Source organism: Carcharodon carcharias, chromosome 6 (assembly GCF_017639515.1).
Source record: "Carcharodon carcharias isolate sCarCar2 chromosome 6, sCarCar2.pri, whole genome shotgun sequence".
NCBI lineage: Eukaryota > Metazoa > Chordata > Chondrichthyes > Lamniformes > Lamnidae > Carcharodon > Carcharodon carcharias.
In genome coordinates, this window is record NC_054472.1 from 127,837,100 (window position 1) to 127,857,809 (window position 20,710).

Below are 20,710 nucleotides of genomic sequence, written 5' to 3' on the forward strand. Positions count from 1 at the left end.
GCAGGGCCTCTGCCAATCCGTGACCTTTCTATATTGTTGTGGGCCATCTTCTCCTGAAACAACAGAGGAGCATTGATTAGCCCACTCTGTACCTGCAGTTCCGTTACAGCCCGGCCAACTCCAGCTGAGGAGCACCTGGCAGGGCACATCCAAGTTGTGGCCCTCAATCTGCAAGGCACTCACTCCAAGCAGCCAGCTCCAGCATGATTGACAGTTGGCACTCAGGCTGTAGCACCCCTGAGGTCCACAGGGGACAGCCAAACCTTAACACAGCTGCACACTGACCCATGCCAACATGGTACTACCCCTCCATTGAAACGCTTGAAGATTTGCCTAGCTTGCACTTGAGGGAGTATTGCCATTGAAGGTCATTGAAGCGCTGCTGGCACTGCACCCAGGAACATGTCATGGCTGCTGATCAGTGCTGCCATCTCCTCCCATGCCTTCTTGGTGACATGCAGTGGTCTCCACCTCCCATTGCTGGGGACAAGGGTGTCCCTCCTGGCAGCCACCTCCTCCAGGACAACAGCGAGGCACTCATTAGAGAAGCAGAGGTCTGAGTGCCCACTCTACCTGCCCTCCAGCCTGCTGTATCCAGCTGCACTTGGGTCCATAGTGTCGGATCAGGGGACATCCTCTGTGGGAGCCTTCAAGGGACTGCCTGGGCTGCTTTTAAACTGGCCGCTGGGTCACCATTGGACCCAGTGGCCAACAGGCCCCTGCCCCCACTCAGCCCTTCCCAGCCAGCGCAGAGCCATGTTTCACACTGAGCAGGCCTTAATTGGCCCGCCAGCATGAAAACGCACTCGGGGCCCAATTGCGTCCGCCTGATGAAGGGAAAATCCTGACCCAGATTTCTATTGAATTCAAATTCCACCATCTGCCATGGTGGGATTCAGACCTGAATCCCTAAAGCGTTACCCTGGGTCTCTGGATTACTAGTTCAGTGACAATACCACCTCGCCACCCCCTCCCCCTTAAATGACACTACCCCCAGGATTTGTCAATCAGATATGTACCAGCATATAGATTGTAGAAAAATGTAGATTGAATTGTTGAAATTATTTTTTCAGAGAAGAATGATACATGTTACAGAAGTTCAGTGTGACCTTAACTCAAGACCTGGATTACTTCCCCTTATCCAGCAGCTGCCATACAAATTGTTATACACTGCAAATTTACAGTTCAAAATGGAAAAATGTAAATAATCAATAAAAAAACTCCCACAGCAAGTGGGAGTGACACATCTACCCCACCCATGCCAGTACCACACCCAACCTCCCTCTACCCACCAAACACCTCCCAACCTCCCTGACCCCTCCAGCACACCCCCAACCCATCCAACACCCACCAACCTTCCCCCACCCCTCCAACACCACCAAACTTCCCCATACATCCCACATCCCCTCCAGCCTTCCCTAACCCCTTCAACTCCACCAATCTCCCCACCACCCCTCCCACAGCCTTGAGCCTCCCCCAAACCATCCCTCCCACTGCATCCAATTAGCTCTAAAATTGAGATTTCACTTACCATTTCTCAAACAAGAACACTTTCAGTTGCTGCACTGCTGTTGGCCTTCAGGCAGCTTCATGGTATCCCGGCAGGCCATTCAAAACAAATCAGAATCACAAAGCTGCCCGAAGGTGGGAAGCAGCAGTGCAACAACTCAGTGAAATGGATCATTCTGGCTTTAAAAAGAAAATCAGCTCTCTTAGGATGACGGTTCTGATTGTTTTTAAAGTTGGTCTTTCAGGTCTGCAGCTCTACCTCTGGCAGCTCAGTCTTGGGGACAACAAGAAGCACCATTTAGAGCCCAGGCCCTGACAGCTACTGAAACAACTGGGATAAAGTCCCAGAGAATCAAGACAAGCCTTCTAATCAGCACACCTCGGTACTCGCCTGCAGCCAGTTATACTCTGCTCCTGGTGTCAGTGAGCCTGACTTCATCCCACACCTGCGGCACCCAACTCCCCCCACCCTGCAACCACCCCCACCCACCCCTTCCAAAATAAAAATTGCATGATTTGGAGTACTTTTTACCATGGCAGGTTTGGCAAGTCAGGCAATTTCCCAACTTGAGCTATCAGCCTTGGTAGCGAAAATCCAGCCCCTCATCCTATATCTATGGTGGTGCTGGAATGGGGATAATCATTTCCCAGGTATTTAATAACGTGATCTTTCGCCATGATAATTTGGTTCATAGCTAGTGAATTTTACATGCTAATGGGTTGACTAATTACCTAAAATAATTGGCAATGGGCAATGAGCTCAAAGGAATCTGGAGCTATGATCAACCGCCAGGACCATAAAATACGTGACTATATCTAAAATCCAGCCATCAGAAAGTATTTAATTCTCATACAATTTCATCAGTGGAATGTGCATCACCAGCATCATGCATGGCCAAAATCTTTAAGTCATGACATAGCAGTTGCCCGCAGAATGTTAACAATGGGAAGAAGATGGGCACTAGTCACATTGGCTAAAAATATTAAATTAATTGATTTATTGCAGGTGACTGGGAAGAAATTTCCTAGTCAATGTGAATCATCCCAAAGAAGAGATGGTGGCAGCTTTGGGTATTAGCTGTCATATAATACCATTACAATTAGTGTGCATGCACTTGGCCTTTAGAAGTGCATTGAGTGTACTCTGATATATTCTAAACTTTGCATTATATACTCAAGAGATGTATATGAAGTATATCATGTGGGCATTAAGTTGAATAGTATCCTTTCTTTCAGATATCAATATGGCTGGTGAACCCAAGCCTTACAGGCCCAAATCTGGAACGAAGAGGCCTCTGTGTGCCCTGTATGGGTAAGTACATCAATATTTTTACGATCCCCATAGAGAACATAAACTTTGAAAAATAAATTTGAACTTCCAGTTGATAGTTGTAAGGGTGACACAACAAGATTTTATGTTTTAAGACTTTCACTGTGACAGACAGACTAAAAGCACTATTGACTAACCACTATTTTTGTCGGCAATTTATACTTTAAACCACAGAAAAAAACTTGCCCCTTTCACTTCCGACACAACCGAAAAACTCACTTCACAGGTGTACTTTACACTGTCCCTTAAATGCACATTCAGTTTTCCTGGAACCAGTGCTAAATGATTGCTAGCTCCAGAGGATTTACTTCCATTCATTTCCTTTCGCAACATTATAACTTTTAACCCCACGGTTGAGGGTTTTTCATGACAACGTGCACTCAAGCTAGGCGAGTCTTTAAGCCTCATTTCAAATCCTCACAAATTTGGTCTTTTCAACCCAAACAGAAACCCCCACCAGCATTCCTGTGCGGTGACCGATAGAAATGTTCGGCATCTAGTTGCTCCGTCTCCCCCAGGCTGACTGTGTTTGTGAGTTTCAGGGATATCTTAGAAATCTTTCCCCTCTCAAAGCCCAATTCCATGATAACATGAAGAGCATAGGCCTTGTATTCAAGTAGAAATGCTGATCAAATCCTTGAGACTCCAACTCTTTTTTTATCTTGGATGTAAATGAACAGTTTAATGCAATCTTAATACCTTCCTGGAACTTTGGAGACTAGAATTCTAACTACCTTAAACACAGATACTGCTGCCATTGTCTCCAAGTGTGAACACCTTACATCTTCTTTCCAGCAAAATAACCTAGTCCTCCCTTTAATCATTAACAGCCACATTACCCAGGCTTATTGTTAGGCAGACTTCAAAACAGGTCACATGACCCCCTTCATTTATCCTAAATAAAAGGCACAGTCCCAAAACATAGCAGTCTAATAAAACTTCATATTTATAATAATGGCATGCTGTCACCATCAATACACTTTGCAGGTTACAAGAACTTACATATGTAATCGATCACCAGATTGGATTCAGACTAGGAGAGATGGTGGCATAGTGGTAATGGCACTGCGGTAATAATCCAAAGGCCCAGGCTAATGCTCTAGGAAAATAGGTTTGAATCCCACAATGGCAGCTGATGGAATTTAAATTCAATTAATAAAAAGTCTAGAATATGTTTATGTCTATGTCACCCTGTGGTGACCATGACAATTATCATTAACTGTTGCAAAAACCCATCTGGTTCACTAATGTCCTTTGGGGAAGGATATTTGTTGTCCTTAGCTGGTCTGGCCAACATGTGACTCCAGGCCAACACCAATGTGGTTGACACTTAGCTGCCTTCTGAAATGGCCTAGAAAACCAATCAGTTCAAGGGCAATTAGGATGGGCCACCAATGTTGACCTTGCCAGTGACATCCACATCCCAAGAAAGAATAAAGGAAAATAAATCAGAAACATGAGGCAGGATTTTCCCTTCATCAGGCGATTGCAGCTGGCGGGCCTGGGAGTGGCCACAAAACACAGGCCCCAACCATGTTTTCACGCTGGCTGGCCAGTTAATGGCCAGCGAACGTGAAAGGCATGCTTAAGTGCTCAGCGCTGCCGGGGTGAGGGGGGAGGAGGCTGAGCACGAAAATCTGCGCTGGGTAGCACGTGCTGACAGCTCCCTGAGGGCACAGAGTTGCCTCAGCAGGCTGAAGAATTGGGTAATGACTAATAAAGATTTTACAAATGATATAAACATGTGACTCAGCCACATGAAGAGGGACATATTAAAAATGATTTTGAAAATTTTTTATTGTTTTAAACTACTGCTGGACACCTCATCCCACCCGTGGATGAGGTTTCATAAAAACTCCAAAGGCTGCCTGACTGATTCACCCGTGGCAGCGAAACATAGCGTTCAATTATTAGATTCAGTGCCTTAATAGGCCTCTTAATTGTCGGCGGGTACACTGTCGACTCTCGCACATGCTCGCCAACTGAAATATCATGCAAGTGTACGATCTTGTCAGGATGCTCGCCTGACGTCATCGTGCGTGATTTTACATCTGATCGGGTTGAGCTCGCACCCGTCCACAGGATGTAAAATCCTGACCATGGAAAACATCTTTTGAAGTTTATGTGAATGCACAATTTATATAAATATATTTTTCCCATTAGATCTATCAACATGATTGTGAAGTCACTTAGACAAAAATGACTTTTAATTTATTTTTGTGTATAAACAGAAAATGTGAGTTTAGTTGAATTGCTAACAGATCTTACTGTCAAATAGGTTATATATTTAAAAAATTAAAATTTGCTGCATTTTGTCTATGATCCAACATATTGCATTTTGATCTATATTGTTTTTGAAATTTGCTAAATAATTCAATTAGTTTAGAAAATGCTTTTTAGTATGATATGAATTATACTAAAACAATAGCAATTTATATTAACATAGCACCTTTAACATAAATGTCCTAAGGCATTTCACAGGAGTGTTATAAAACAAAATATGACATTGAGCCAAATAAGGAGATATTAGGTCAGATTGCCAGAAGTTTGATCAAAGGAGTTTAGGGAGTGTCTGAAAAGAGGAAAGCGAGGTAGAGAGGCAGAGAGGTGTGAGGATGGTATTCGCAAGTTTAGGGCCAGGCAGCTGAGGGTGCAGCCACCAAATGTGGAGCAACCATATCAGGGATGTTCAAGAGGCTAGAATTAGAGGGGCTCAGATATCTCAAAGGGTGTGGGGCTGAAGATTCCAAAGATAGAGAGGAGCGAAAGCCATGAAAGGGATTTAAGAATAAGGATGGAAACTTTAAAATGAGGACACTGCTTGACCGGAAGCCAATGTAGGTCAACAAGCACAAGGATGATAGGGACTGGGACATGGTGCAAGTTAAGACGTAAGTAACAGAGTTTCGGATGATCTTAAGCTTATAGGAGAATGTGGGAGACCAGCCAGGAAAGTGTTGAAATAGCCAAGTCTAGAGATAATGAAGGCATGAATAAGGGTTTCTGCATCAGATGAACTGAGACAAGGGCAAAGTTGGGTGATGTTATGGAGGTGGAAGTAGGTGGCCTTTGTGATGGTGCGTATGTAAAGTCGGAATTTCATCTCTGGGTCGAATATTAGACTAATGTTGCAAACGGGCTGGCTTAATGTCAAACTGTTGCCTGGGAGAGGGATGGAGTCAGTAGCTAGGGAAGAGACTTGGTCTTGGGACCAAACACGATGGCTCAGCCTTCCCTGTATTTGACTGGAGGAAATTTCTGCTCACCCAGTACTGGATATCAGTTAAGCAGTCTGAAAGTTTAGCAACAGTGGAGGAATTGAGATACGTGGTGTTGAGAGAGAGCTGTATGTTGTCAGTGTATATTTGAAAACTAACACTTTGCTTTCGGATGATTTTACCAAGGGTGAGAAATGGAGGGCCCATGTATAGTTCCTTGGGGCACACTAGAGGCAGCGGTGCAGGAGGTGGAAGAGAAGCCATTGCAAGTGATTCTCTGGCATCGATAAGATAGATAAGAATGACAACAGATGAGAGCAGAATCTACCTTATCGATACGTGGTCATTAGTTTGTATAACCACAATTTAACCTGAGATTTTCCTTCACACTCCAGCCCCCACTGTTACTGCCAGCTTTGAAAAATATATTTTCATAACAACATAATTCAGCTGAAATCAACCCCACCAGAGACCTTGAGATTCTGGTCAGATTCAAGGGTAGGCAATGGATAGGGTTGCCTATCCTCCTGGAATGGCAACAAGAATTAGCATTAATCTCCCAGTGGCTAAAGAAAGCATTACAGAAGATTTGAAAAGACATTTTAAACAAATTAGTCCCATAATTCGTCAGCAATCAGCCAAGAAGGGGAAAAAACTATAACTTCCATTATGAGGCAATGTCACACCACATGAGGCGCAGCGCCACCCGATCAAATTCAAAACTTAATCCAAGAAACAAAGGCAGGAGGACTCTGATTGGAATCCGTTTGTCTGGGATTAGCTCTGGTTTGAATTGCGTTGAAGCATCGGGTGCGAGCAGTGAGCATTAGCCTAAGTTCAATCAGTGTGAGGGGGGTTTGATGACTTCCTTTCACTAAAAACACAGAGATGTTTTGGTAATTTTGGTTCGGGTAATCTTTCAGAACTATTGTAATGACTTTGTTTAGGTGGCTGGACAAAGATTTTTATGCAACTCTACCTTGAAAGCCACCTAGGAAACTGCCCTGATAATTCAGTTGACTGAAGAATTGCTCGTGTGCAGATGAGGTGGACAGGAAAGGAATGCTCAGGCTAGATCCAAGATCCTGTAGTAAGTTAGTTGATTTCATCTGGGGAAGCAGAGGAGGCAGTACTAATGGCTTTAGTGCTCCTAGGCTAGAGAAAGGTTCAACCAGTATTCGCACTTCCAGGGTGGACCTCCCTCCCACTCTCCATGTCAACTTACCATAGTGGGAGGATAGAAAGCCTAGATACAGTTCTAATGGCATGGCTACCCACTATTGGCATGAATAATGAAGGAACTTCTTCGTGACCTGGCAAACTTCAGCAGTGCCAGAGGAGATATCAAAAATTTCAACAGTGTTTATTAAGATGGATAATTTAATTAGAAAGTAATTCCTCAAATGTTGTTCTGTAGTTTAAATTCACCATAAAAGTAAATGCTTTTTTATGTGCAGTTCCTGCTCTTAAATGTGAATGTTTGTACTGATTTGTCAACCCAAGTTTATGTGCAAGTATAGGAGCAGAAGGAGGGCATTTAGCCCCTCGAGCCTGCTCTACACCAATTGATGAGCTTTGTATTTTTGAAAGAGAGTTCTAAACATTTACCACCCTTTGTATGTTGAAGTGTTTCCTAACTTCATTTCTGAAAGGCCAAGCTCTAATATTTAGACTATGCCCACTGGCCCTAGACTCCCCAGCTATCAGAAATTATTTCTCTCTAACTACCCTATCTGTTTCCCTTAACATTTTGAAACTTCAATCAAATCGCCCCTTCACTTTCTAAATTCCTGAGAATGAAACCCAGGTTTGTGTAATTTCTCCTTGTAATTTAACCCTTGGAGTCCAGGTACAATTTTGGCAAACATATGCTGACCTCCCCCTAAGGCCAAATATAAGCTTCCCAAGGTGTTCCAGATTCCCACAGTATTCCAGGTATTACCAGGGCTTTGTGTAATAGCATAACTATTCCAGTTCTCTAGATATAAAGATCAACATTCTATTAGCTTTTTTGATTATTGCCTGTACCTGTTCATGACTTTTTAATGATCAATGTATCTGAATCCCCAAATCTCTTTGGACCTCTTTGAACCTGCTTCTATCTTTTTTATGATTTAGATAAAATTCTGTTCTATACTGATGAAGAGTCATATGGACTCAAAACATTAACTGCATTCCTCTCCGCAGATGCTGTCAGACCCACTGAGTTTTTCCAACTATTTTTGTTTTTGTTCCATTCTATACTTTTTAGGTCCAAAGTGGATGAGCCTGCATTTGTCTACATTGAAATCCATTTGCCACAGTTTTGCCCGTTCACTTTATCACACAATATCTTTGTCATTTTATACTTCCATCTGCACTGCTAACAATGTCACCTATCTTTGTATCATCAGCAAACCAGTGATATGTGGCTATCTATCCCATCATCTAAGTCATTAATAAATATGGTGATAATACACCAGTGATGCCTCAACCAGAACAGTCATTGAACAGATGAGTATTCTGGTGCCTGGACCAGTTTGAGGATTACATGTTCTCTGCATTACAGCCTTGAAAGAGTGTTAAGCAGAGTGGAGGTGCTGGGCTGCTTCCTATGTAACTGTGAATTCAATAGAACGAGCTACTGTCACTGACAGTTAAAAAAAGGTCAACAAACACACGAATGAATGAATGAACGAGAAGATTTCTTCAGCATCAGCCTGCAGCCAGAGCTGTATGCCAGCAATTTACTAATATTGCCTCTCCTAAGCCATTCATTTCTGCAATCACTGCCATGCCCTGACACCATAACCCCGTGCCCAGTTCCTGCCCAGAACATCATTTGAACCAGTCCATCAATCCTCCAATGAAGAACATCTATCAATTTGACCATCATTCATATAAAAGGCACCTGGCTTTGCCAGGTCTACATTACTATTGAGAATGAAGTATTTGAGAAATCGCAAGCATAACTCAAGTCTTTCCACTTCATAGCTTAGCATGCCTGAGTTCCAACATTTCTATTAGTGTTTGAACCCTTTGCTAGGAGTGCACGAGTGATTTATTTCAGTTGTCCAAACATGCTTTTAACTGATGTGCTGAGGGCCAGTTATTTAATAATCTCCTATGACCTATAATTCTTTAACTTACTGGATGGGTAGAAAGAACATTTTTAATATAGTGTGGCTCAAGCACCACAGTCAGATTAATATATAGACGGGTTGCACTAAATATTTATGGCACTAAATTGCTGATTTCTTTTCATAGCATTAACATTGGGAACATTTGGTAAATCATGTAGAAGCCTCGTATCGCCCTAGTTTTGGTTCTCACATTGTGTTCTCTTGATGCTGAGTTCAGAATCCTGGGAGACAGGCTGCATTTGAATATTTATGTACAGAGGACAAAAATTATGCGACCCACATCAATTAATTTATTGATATAATTCTAATGGCTTCATACACAGCTGAATTATTAATGCCACCCAATTAAAATGCCTCTGGAAATTGGAAGAAAAAGTAGTAGTTATTTTTGTTGTAATAAAGGTACTTTTCTGGATTATATCTAAAATAAATCAGATTATAACATGTATGTACAATAAACACAACAAGGAAATATGTATTTGGATGGCTGTATAATTTTTTTTATACTGAACAAGTCATTAGTTCCCTGCCTTGTCCATTTCATTTTACTATGTAATATAACACAAAACATCTCTGACACATATTTGCACTTTTATCTGTCTGCTCAATTCAATTCTCTAGTAGATTTACTAATATCTTTGTATTTAGTCAGGGATTCTACATAATAAAGTGATTGCAAATTTGGAACTCTATGCACCTCAATTAGAAGAAACTACTTCTTTTGTCTCATTACTAGAGATAAAGGTTAAGTATGAATCAACACTGTTTAGTTCCCATTGTCAGATTTTTTTTCTCTTAGTCTCTTTGGGGGGCAGGAATTGGTATGAATTTTGCTTATTTCAGGCATAAAACGGTCATCAAACAGACCAATTTAGCAATGGGTGATTTGTAAATTTTCTTGGCCTCAGTGTGCCAACACAGAATATTTACAGAGTCTGCTGAAGTAAGGAAAACATTGACTTTATTGGAACATGTCTTGTTGCAGGCTTCCTTGCCATGAGGTCAACAAGAGAGCATGATCATGAGATTTTGCATCACTTCCTGTGAAGATGTATACTGTGTTTCATTAGCATGTTACACAGTTAGAATTAATCCATTAATCTGATTCTCCCCATTATCCTGCATCACCCCGCCAAGTCTCTGACTTCCATTTCTTTTTATCAGGACAACCATTCTGGCAGTTTCACAAATCTACACGAATAGATCCTTTGGAGGAGATTGGGGATTTAAGTCCTGTGTGTGATCCCTCAGACTCTGCTGGGTTGAAGGAGAATTTGTAGAAAGCTCTGGTTCATCAATCTGGTTGTCATCTGAATCTCTCAATGAACGCCACATTTCTGGTCTGTTCTGTTGTGTAGATGACTGTGTAGGAGTTTGTTTCTGTGTGACAACTAATGTACATCTGTTCCGTCTCACTGTACCATCATCTGTTTGGATGAGGTAGAACCATTGAGCTGGTGTCTACTCAACCACTTACCCATAGCGAGCTTGGTCTTGGATCTAAACTGGTTTTCCTGGCTGAAGGTCTGGCAAGTTGCTTGCTTAGTGATTTTTGTCATAGTTCCACATCTGGCTGGAATGATTCTCATCCTCTCTCTCCATCATCTTTTCCAAGTCATCAGCTTGTACACGTGACATGAGTATGTGTGGGAGAGTAGGAAGTTTAGTTCACAGTCTTCTTCCTATTAAGAGTTACCAGGTGCTATACCATCTTGGAGGGGAAGCTCAGAAGTGCAAGTTGGATGTCTTCATTCTTCTTTAGCAACTCTTTCAATGTGTGCCCTCCTCTTTCAGCTTCAGCGTTAGCTTGAGGGTCTCTTGGTGAGCTGTTACTATGGACAAACCCATTTGATGTTGTGAACTCTTTAAAGTATTCATTAGCAAACTGCGGTCCATTGTCTGAGATTACAACATCTGGGATTCTATGTGTTGCAAATAATTTTAAGATACCCAGCCACAAAACAGAATAGCTTGCTCTGGCTCAACAATTTGTGATACTCCAATGCTTGGTGCAAGCATTGTAATATATCGAATCTCAGAATGACCAATCTCTCGACATAGATGAATAAATCTTCAACGACACTGAGGTGTCGCCTCTGTTCATAGCACTGTCTGAGAGTAAGATTGTGTAGCATGTGTTCTGACCATCCTTTCACACAGTGCTTTCTGACCTGAGCACGTTCTTCATCAGGTTTCTGTGCATCTCTGATTTCATTCAATTGTTGAATTGTTACTGGTGGATTTGCGGTTGTTATCGATGCAAAGTGTTCTACTTCTTCAGAAGGGGCTACATCACCTTGTTTGGGCCTTGCCACAGGGATATGGGACAAACCATCTGCTGCTTTCTGGGAACATAAATTGTTTTTGCATCAAAACTCATCATATTCTGAATCATTGTTCTTGTAGAGGCATTTTTTTTGCTAACTGCTTAAAATTTAAGCGTGTTACTAAGGATTTGTGACCTGTTTCTCTCTCGAAGTAGAGACTTGTCTTCTATGGATCAACACTCACCTCAGATGCATTCACAACATGCCCTAGCTGATTCACAGTCAGCTGTGAGGATGTGCATTTGTCGTTGGATGTAAGTCCTGCTTCCTGGAGGTGTAACACAGCTTGCACCCTAGTGCCATGTTCTCTCTGAGTGGATCCATAGATCAGGACATCATCCATGTGACGTTTGACTCCATCCAGTCTTTCTAAGATGCTTGACGTTGTTGTTTAGAAGATTTCTGGTGCTGATGTGATGCCAATGGGTAATCTGTTGAAACAAAACTTTGCAAACAGTGTAATGAAGGGTGTGAGCAGCTTAGATTCTTCATCAAGGGGTAGTTGCCAAAAAACACTATTTACATCTAGCTTTATGAATATTGAACTCTCTCCCAATTTTTCTAAGTTTTTTTCTGTGGATGACTTAGGATGAACTTTGCATTCATGTGCTTTGTTCAGCTGTTTACGATCTACGAAAACTCTGACGGTTGTGTTGGGCTTTGGCACTGGGACCATCTCCAAGCACCAGCTTGTTCATTCTTTCATAGGTTTCCCTGTACTAGGATATCAGTAGTCCATTGGTTTCGCTTGGCTCCTGGATCTCCCCAAGATGCCAAGGAAAGGCATCTCAATATCATTGATATCTTCTATTTCATGGATCTTGCCACCTTTTGAAAGCTTCTCTTTTTGATGATTCTGTACCGGCCTCTTCCTGCAGCACACAGCTTGGAAGTGATCCTTCTTTCTGCAGAAATAGCATTTGGCCTCTTTGGCAGGACAGTTTTCACGCTTATGTTTTTTTTCCTGCCAGTTAGTTAGCTGGGCGACTCTTCCTGTCTCCCCTTTTCTTTTATGACCACCTCTCTGATTTTAAATTGAACTTAACATACTCCACTGAGTCAGTCATTTTTGGGATACGGTTCTCCCTTTCACCCCGAATCACTGATTGATCTTGCTCCCAACCTAACAGCTCTGTGGGTGTATCAACAGCATGTGGACTGCAGCAGTACAAGAAGGCAGCTCACCCCTATCTTCTGCAGGGCAATTAGGAGTGGGTAATAAATGCTCACATCGTATGAATGAATTAAAAAAATGTAATTTCTACTCTTCACCCTTAAAATTATTCCATATCTGATGGTGAATGTATAAGCTTGCACATTTTTCGTGAACCTATTATAAAGTTCTAGTTGTGACTTATAATCTTCTGAATTTGCTAAACTTACAAAGATTTCAGAATTTCAATTCCCCTCTCATCAGTCAGTAAGAAATGTTTTTATGTAGAAAGGTGTTAGGGCATGGAATAATATGCCTCAGGGAGTAGTTGAGGCAGAGGCTATTACATCTTTTCAGAAAAATGTAGATAAACATATCAATAAAAAGAAGATACAAGGCTCTTGGGGAATTGCAGAGCAGTTGGATTAGTTTTGGATTATCATTAAGAGTGGCTGGCACAGTAGTGAATGGCCAAATGTTTATAGAGGTGCTGTAAACCTCTGAGTTCTATGTTGGGCATTGGTTCTCTGGAGCAGAAACTTGACATATCTCAAAAAAGTATCAAACATTTTACAGTCATAAAGGCCTAGATTTTCATCCTCGAGGCGGGTAGGGGGAATCGGCAAAATTCCCAGCTTGACCCACCTGCCTCAGGAGAAAGTGTCTTTATTGCTGGGGGTTAGGCTGGAGTCAGGCCAGCTGACCCGGTAAGACGTGTGGAGGCAGCCACAGGAGCTGCCGGGTGTAGAATCAGCCTGTTTAAAAAGCCCACCTCAGTGCCATAGGACTTTGTTCCAGTGAAAAAACACACAAAGGTCCTCCAACCCTTACCCCATACACCTCCTTCACCCTCCAAACACTCCTAATGCACAATCCATGCCACCTCATGCCTCCCACCCACTCCCCAGGCCCTGATAATCTCCATCCCAGAGTACTTAAGGAAGTGGCCCTAGAAATAGTGGATGCATTGGTGGTCATCTTTCGAGATTCTATAGACTCTGGAACAGTTCCTACAGATTTGAGGGTAGCTAATGTAACCCCAATGTTTAAAAAGGGAGGCAGAGAGAAAACAGTCAGCCTGACATCAGTAGTGGGGAAAATTCTAGAGTCTATTATAAAAGATGTAATAGCTGAGCACGTGAAAAACAGTGGCAGAATCGGACAGAGTCAGCATGGATTTATGAAAGGGAAATCATGCTTGACAAATCTACTGGAATTTTTCGAGGATGAAATTGGTAGAGTTGATGAGGGGGAGCCAGTGGATGTAGTTTGTTTGGACTTTCAGAAGGCTTTCGATAAAGTCCCATATAAGAGATTGGCGTGTAAAATTAAAGTGCATGGGGTAGTGTATTGAGATGGATAGAAAACTGGTTGGCAGATAGGAAACAAAGAGTAGGAATAAACAGGTCTTTTTACATAATGGCAGGCAGTAACTAGTGGGGTACCGCAGGGATCAGTGCCGAGACCCCAGTTATTCACAATATATATTAATGATTTAGATGAGGGAATTAAATGTAATATCTCCAAATTTGCAGATGACACAAAACTGGGTGGGAGATAAAGTTGTGAGGAGGATGCAGGGATGCTTCAGCATGATTTGGACAAGCTGAGTGAGTCGGCAAATGCATGGCAGATGCAGTATAATGTGGATAAATGTGAGGTTATTAATTTTTGCAGCAAAAACAGGAAGGCGGATTATTATCTGAATGGCTATAAATTGGAAGAGGGGAATGTGCAACGAGACCTGGATGTCCTTGTACCCCAGTCGCTGAAGGCAAGCATGCAGGTGCAGCTGGCGGTAAAGAAGGCAAGTGGTATGTTAGCCTTCATAGCCAGAGGATTCGAGTATAGGAACAGGGATGTCTTGCTGCAATTGGACAGGGCCTTGGTGAGACCACACCTGGAATATTATGTGCAGTTTTGGTCTCCTTATCTGAGGAAGGATGTACTTGCTATTGAGGGAGTGCAGTGAAGGTTTACCAGACTGATTCCTGGGGTAGCGGGACTGACATATGAGGAGAGATTGTGTCGATTAGGATTATATTCACTGGAGTTCAGAAGAATGAGGGGAGATCTCATAGAAACCTATAAAATTCTAACAGGACTAGACAGGGTAGATGCAGGAAGGATGTTCCCGATGGTGAGGGAGTCCAGAACCAGGGGTCACAGTCTGGGGATATGGGGTAGACCATTTAAGACTGAGATGAGGAGACATTTCTTCACCCAGAGTGTGGTGAGCCTGTGGAATTCGTTGTCACAGAAAGTAGTTGTGACCAAAACATTGTATGCTTTCAATAAGGAGTTAGATATGGCTCTTGGGGCGAAAGGGATCAGAGGGTATGGGGAGAAAGCAGGAGCAGGCTATTGAGTTGGATGATCAGCCATGATCATAATGAATGGCGGAGCAGGCTCGAAGGGCCAAATGGCCTACTCCTGCTCCTATTTTCTATGTTTCTATCTTACATTGCCTCTGCCCTGCACACACAAAACTGCTGAAGTTATACCTAGCCCATTCTCATTGAATGTAAATTCTCATTGTATCACCAGCCTCTTTGAACTCCACTTCTTCTAACAGTAAAACCCCTTTTATAGTGTCAATTTTATTAGTAATTTAAACATATTGCTTGGTCTCTGCTAGCTAGGTGCCAGATTTCACCCCACTTTTTAAATGCTCTATTCAACAAAATGCAAATGCACATCTACCTCGCTGTTTACATCTCAAAGCTAGTACACAGCAAAGTACCCAGACTAGCTGGCTTTAATCCAATTAAGACACACCCACTTAAGACTAAACCTCTATTTTAAAAGAAAAATATTTTCCAATAATATATACATTAATAGCTTCATGACAAATTAACCATACAGATCAGAGTTCCTGAGGTGTCAGTCCAACAATGTTTCCTCAGGGGCTCAAGTGTTCTCATATTGTAATAGCTATCTGGGCTCTCAACCAAGCCTCATTATGTACGCTTGGTTGAAAGCCCAAACAGCTATTAGAATACTGGAACAGCTGCTTCCCAGAGGAAACATTGTTTGACTGACAACTCAGGATATCTGATCTCTGCTGTCAATTTCACAATGCTTCTTTACACAAGTTAAGTGGTTTCAAGTGCTTGTGTTTTTTGAAATTTCCAAGGGCCTGGATGATTGACACATTTACTAATGTGCAGTCCAGACTTTTTTTCAAGCGTAGGAGAATGTTATCAGTGGATTACTCTTTTCAAAGCTATCATTTTTTAAACATTCCACTATAGATAATGGGGTTCATTGGTTCTAGAAAGTGAAACTGGGTCAATGGGCATGGAAGTGCCATAGCCTGGCATAGGGGGCATGAGGGACGATAGGGGTTGGTGGGGGGCATAATTTTTGAACTTACCTTTTAAAAAGTCCCCTCATGCACAGTAGCATTCAGGACTCCTCTAAGGGGCCATGAATCACCATTCTTTAAAAACCTAACCTGACTCCATAAAAATTGGGGCAGAATAGGACATGCCTATCTTCGCAATGGAGGCAGCCATGTCAGGGGGTCCAGATGCAGGCTTTTGACAAGAACTAGCTCACACCTTTTAAAGGCATTCCTGAAAATTTGACGGCCCAGGAATGGGGTCAGAAATCGGGACCCACCCGCATTTTTAAAAGGCTCCCAAGTCAACCTGACTCAGTGAAAATCTGGGCCATATCTGTCATTATTTGAATATTGTCCAGAAATTGTTGGAAATCTGAATTGTGACATTAAATGCTTCTGAACGAACTGTTACATTGTTCCTTGAGTTTTCACTTCCCACTATAATTTTTAAGTGGACCATTCTTTCTTTCACCCTTTATCTGCTGCACACACAATTAATTCAGGCATCTTTTTAAGAAGTCTCAAGTGTTTACTGATAGAGTGAATTAACTCCTGAAATAAGAACCTGAAATATTCTGTGGAGAATAGAATATCAGTCACGCAAACCAACTGATGGAGAGGAAGCCAATTCAAGAATATATCTGGCTTTATTTTACCTTGGATGTTAGTGCTGCATTCCACAATAATGTAGTAATGGTAATAGTTCTAGGTAGGAGAAAATGCCTCCATCTAGTCCACTTGATGCATTTCTCATAATCCTGAGTCCCATTTGTTGACCAGAACCTGTCTAGATCTTTTTTGAAACCCATTCAAAGGGTTTCTGGTCCCATCATCCAGCAATCTGTTCTACATACACAGCGCCTTTTAGTACAGAAGTTGCTCTTGTATTTTCTACTTTCTTTTGTTGTTCTCAATTTGTAAGTATGACCCACTATGCTTAAATGTGGGACACAACAGTAAAGCTTTTTCATAGTGGTCTTGCAGTGGCATGGGATCTTTCAAAACCAGTTTTTTTTTCTTTCATGGGATGTGTTACTGGCCCTGCATTTTCTGCCCATCCCAGGTTGTTTCAGGGGGCAGTTAAGAGTGGTTAATTGCTGTGAGTCTGGAGCTACATGTAGCTCAGACCAGATAAGGGCAGCAGATATCCTTCTAAAGGACACTAGTGAACCAGATGGGTTTTTATGGCAATCAATGATAGTTGTTGCAGTCACCATGACTGAGACTAGTTTTCAATTCCAGATTTTATTAATTGAATTTAAATTCCACCAGCTGGTATGATGGGATTTGAACCCATGTTACCAGAACACTAGCCTTGCTCTCTTGATTACTATTCCAGTGACATTACCACTACACCAGCATTTCCCCCATCCATTGTACAAAGTATTGCATGGGCATTTCCTGGGAATAGGATACTGTCATTCTAGGAGTGGTACACAATGGATTTGATTCCTGTTTCTGATTGGTATTGTTTGAGACTTGCATATGTTTTTCAGTCAATACTTATGCCATTGACTGATTATTTAATATATGGAAAACACTAGGACCCTGTGAATTCATTGCTGTCCCAGCAGACTCCCAGTCTTGTGTATAAGTATGCAAGATGGCCTTGTGGAGATGAAATCTGAAGGAATTGGAGCCAACAGGGGCATTTGGAACATTAACAAGAGCTACAGCATGGCTGGAAGAGGCTGGGGAGGGATAAAAATGAAGACAGTTTAAAAATCTACACACAATTGGAGGGAAAGGGGATTGATGCCACCAGCAAACTAGAATGGAAGACCAGAGTTGGAGTTGGTAGGTTTGGTAGCTGAGGTACTGACTGATACTGCCATTGGAAAATAAACTCCGAGCCAGCTGGAAGACACAAAACTGATGGCAACAAACAGAGAGCCAGAGTCTGACCAGAAGAAGTGGACCTGATGGGACAGTTGAGGCGAAAAATTGTTGTGTGTGCCACAGCAACTAGAAGAAGTCAGCTTGTCAAAAGCACTTTCCTTCAAAGCTTAACTTCCACTGATGTTAATGTTGCTGAAAAGCAGCAAAGTGATGATATTGGGCAGCCATATCACATCACTGTCATATCAGCATAGCCTTTTATGGTACTTCTGCAGGCAACACATCGATTAACAATATAGCTAACCCTTGGAACAGAGCAGAGGCAAAAAGAAAGTGGAGCTGATCCTGACAACCTTATCAGTCAGATTGGTTGCAAGCACCGTTGCAGCAGATGGCACAGATCTGAAATTGTCTCCATGCTGAAGAAAAGCCCATAGAGCTGATACCCCACTTGCTACGTAGGTGTATTTGAGACTGCGGATATGACTGGTGGTGTAATGGCATGTTGAGATAGACTGGGCTTTGTGCCTGCTGATCTCTCTGCATGCTTTTGCTTTCATTTCCTACTCTTCAGCTATGAAATACTCTATGTGATGGTCTTCAAAGTTTACGTCCATAATTAATTTTAACATGACTTGTCAACCATCATGGGATTACTGAACTTTTATGAAATTTCTTGTCTCTTTCCTTTTCAAGTTGAAACCTTATAAATGTGTCAATTAATTCAGTTTGTGAGAAATTAGCCGTGAATGCAGCTGTTGTATGTTCTAAAGGAAATTACAAACTGTTCGAAGGAAGGAAAAAAGTTCACAAAAAATGAATTTAAAAAAATAAAAACTCCAACAGAAATTATTAGCGGAATTTTCAGTGCACGCTGGCATCGGGTGGCATGGCAGGCATGAGAGGACAATATGGCAGGAAGGCCAAAAATCAGTTTCACACCGTCGTGAAACCAGTTTGCAATTGTCTGCTCCACCCATCAATGGAGGGCCATGTTTCCCATCACCGCAAGTTGGGAACTTCATTGTAATACATCTGCATATCATTATAAACCCAGCCCGCTGGAATAATCCCCCCACATCAAATTTACCACCATGTCGGCATGATTCACAGATGACACGAAAATCAGTGATGTCGTAAATAGCGAGGAGGAAAGCCTTAGATTATAGGACGATATAGCTGGGCTGGTAAGATGGGCAGGGCAGTGGCAAATGGAATTTAATCCTGAGAAGTGTGAGGTGATGCATTTTTGGAGGACTAACACGCCAAGGGAATACACAATGAATGGTAGGACCCTAAGTAGTACAGATGGACCTTTATGTACCTGTCCATAGATCCCTGAAGGCAGCAGCACAAGCAGTTAAGATGGTTAGGAAGGCATATGGGGTACTTGCCTTTATTTGCCGAGGCATAGAATTTAAGAGCAGGGAGGTTATGTTGGAGCTGTACAAAACGCTATTTAGGCCACAGCTGGACTACAGTGTGCAGTTCTGGTCACACTATAGGAAGGATGTCATAGCACTGGAGAAGGTGCAGAGGAGATTCACTAGGATGTTGCCTGGGCTGGTGAGATTCAGCTACGAAGAGAGACTGGATAGGCTAGTGTTGTTTTCCTTAGAGCAGAGAAGGCTGAGTGGGACCTGATAGAGGTATACAAAATTATGAGGGGCATAGATAGGGTAGATAGGAAGAAACTTTTCCCTTTAGCAGAGGTGTCAATAACCAGGATTTAAGGTTAGGGGCAGGAAGTTTAGAGGAGATTTGAGGAAAATTGTTTTCACCCAGAGGGCGGTTGAAATCTGGAACACAGTGCCTAAGGGAGTGGTAGAGGCAGGAACTCTCACAACATTTAAGAAGATTTTAGATAAGCACTTTAAATGTCATAGTATACAGGTCTATGGACCAAATGCTGGAAAATGGGATTAGAATAGATAGGTGCTTGTTGGCTGGCATGGACACAACGGGCCGAAGGGCCTGTTTCTGTGATATATAACTAAGACTCTATGAAAACACATCGGAGCAGAACATGGCTTGTGCAGAAGCCGCCGTCAGGGCCTTGCTCACATCACGGACATCCGAGGAGCAGAAGATGCTGGACCTGGACAGCAATGGACCCTGGAATAACATGCATCGCTTGCTGAGTGGATTCTCATGGTCTTGGCTCTGCTGCAAAGCAGCTCACGGAAGTTGTAAGGTCACCATTGAGGGTCTGTTTTGTGACTTCAGTGTCTTGGCCATGGTCTGCAATGGATAATTGTCAAGGGGATGGAGTGTAAGGTGTAGGTTTGACTGGGAAAGGAAGGGGTATCAGGGTGGCGGATGGGGAGAGGAAGGTCTAGGTTTAACTGGGAGAGGATGCAGTACCAGGGCAGGGGGGAGATGAGGTTGGGAGGGGGACAACAAAGGTGTCAGATGGAGGGGTGTGGGGGTGAGGTTGGGATGTTGGGGAGGGAGTACAGGGGGTGAGAAGGTGTAACGGGGGCGAACATGGAAACTGGGGAGGTAGGTGTAAGGGGGGAACAAGCAAGGTGTAAGGGAAGGGGTTCGAAGGGGGGAAGGAGTTTGGAGGGGGGGGAAGGACTTCATGGGGAGAAAGGAGTCCGGAGAGGAAGGAGTAAGGGGGGGATGTTCAGGTGAACGTGCAGGGGAGTCGATGACTAGCTCCTGATGGGCAAAATGAGGGTGGGCTAAGTAGGAGGGAATGGTGAGAATGAGAGAGGGCAGAGTGAGCCACTAGGGTGGCAGGGTGAGGATTCAGTGGTTTCAGTGGAAGGGAGTCAGGGTGGTTGGTGAGGACCCAGAGGCAGACACAGACCCTGGAAGTGGGAAGGAAGAGATTGTTGAGGCCAATGTGAATGGGGGTGGG

General features: G+C 42.8%; 1 protein-coding gene across 5 annotated transcripts in view; it reads left to right on the forward strand.

Moving 5' to 3' along the window:
* The window catches only part of LOC121279258 (RNA-binding Raly-like protein), a 1,065,807-nt gene that overhangs the window by 747,416 nt on the left and 297,681 nt on the right, over positions 1–20,710 (forward strand). For all 5 annotated transcript variants that reach the window (XM_041190353.1, XM_041190355.1, XM_041190356.1 and 2 more), the window contains one exon: positions 2,746–2,821. In XM_041190353.1, the coding sequence (XP_041046287.1) occupies positions 2,746–2,821 (76 nt within the window). The remainder of the gene's footprint in view (positions 1–2,745; positions 2,822–20,710) is intronic.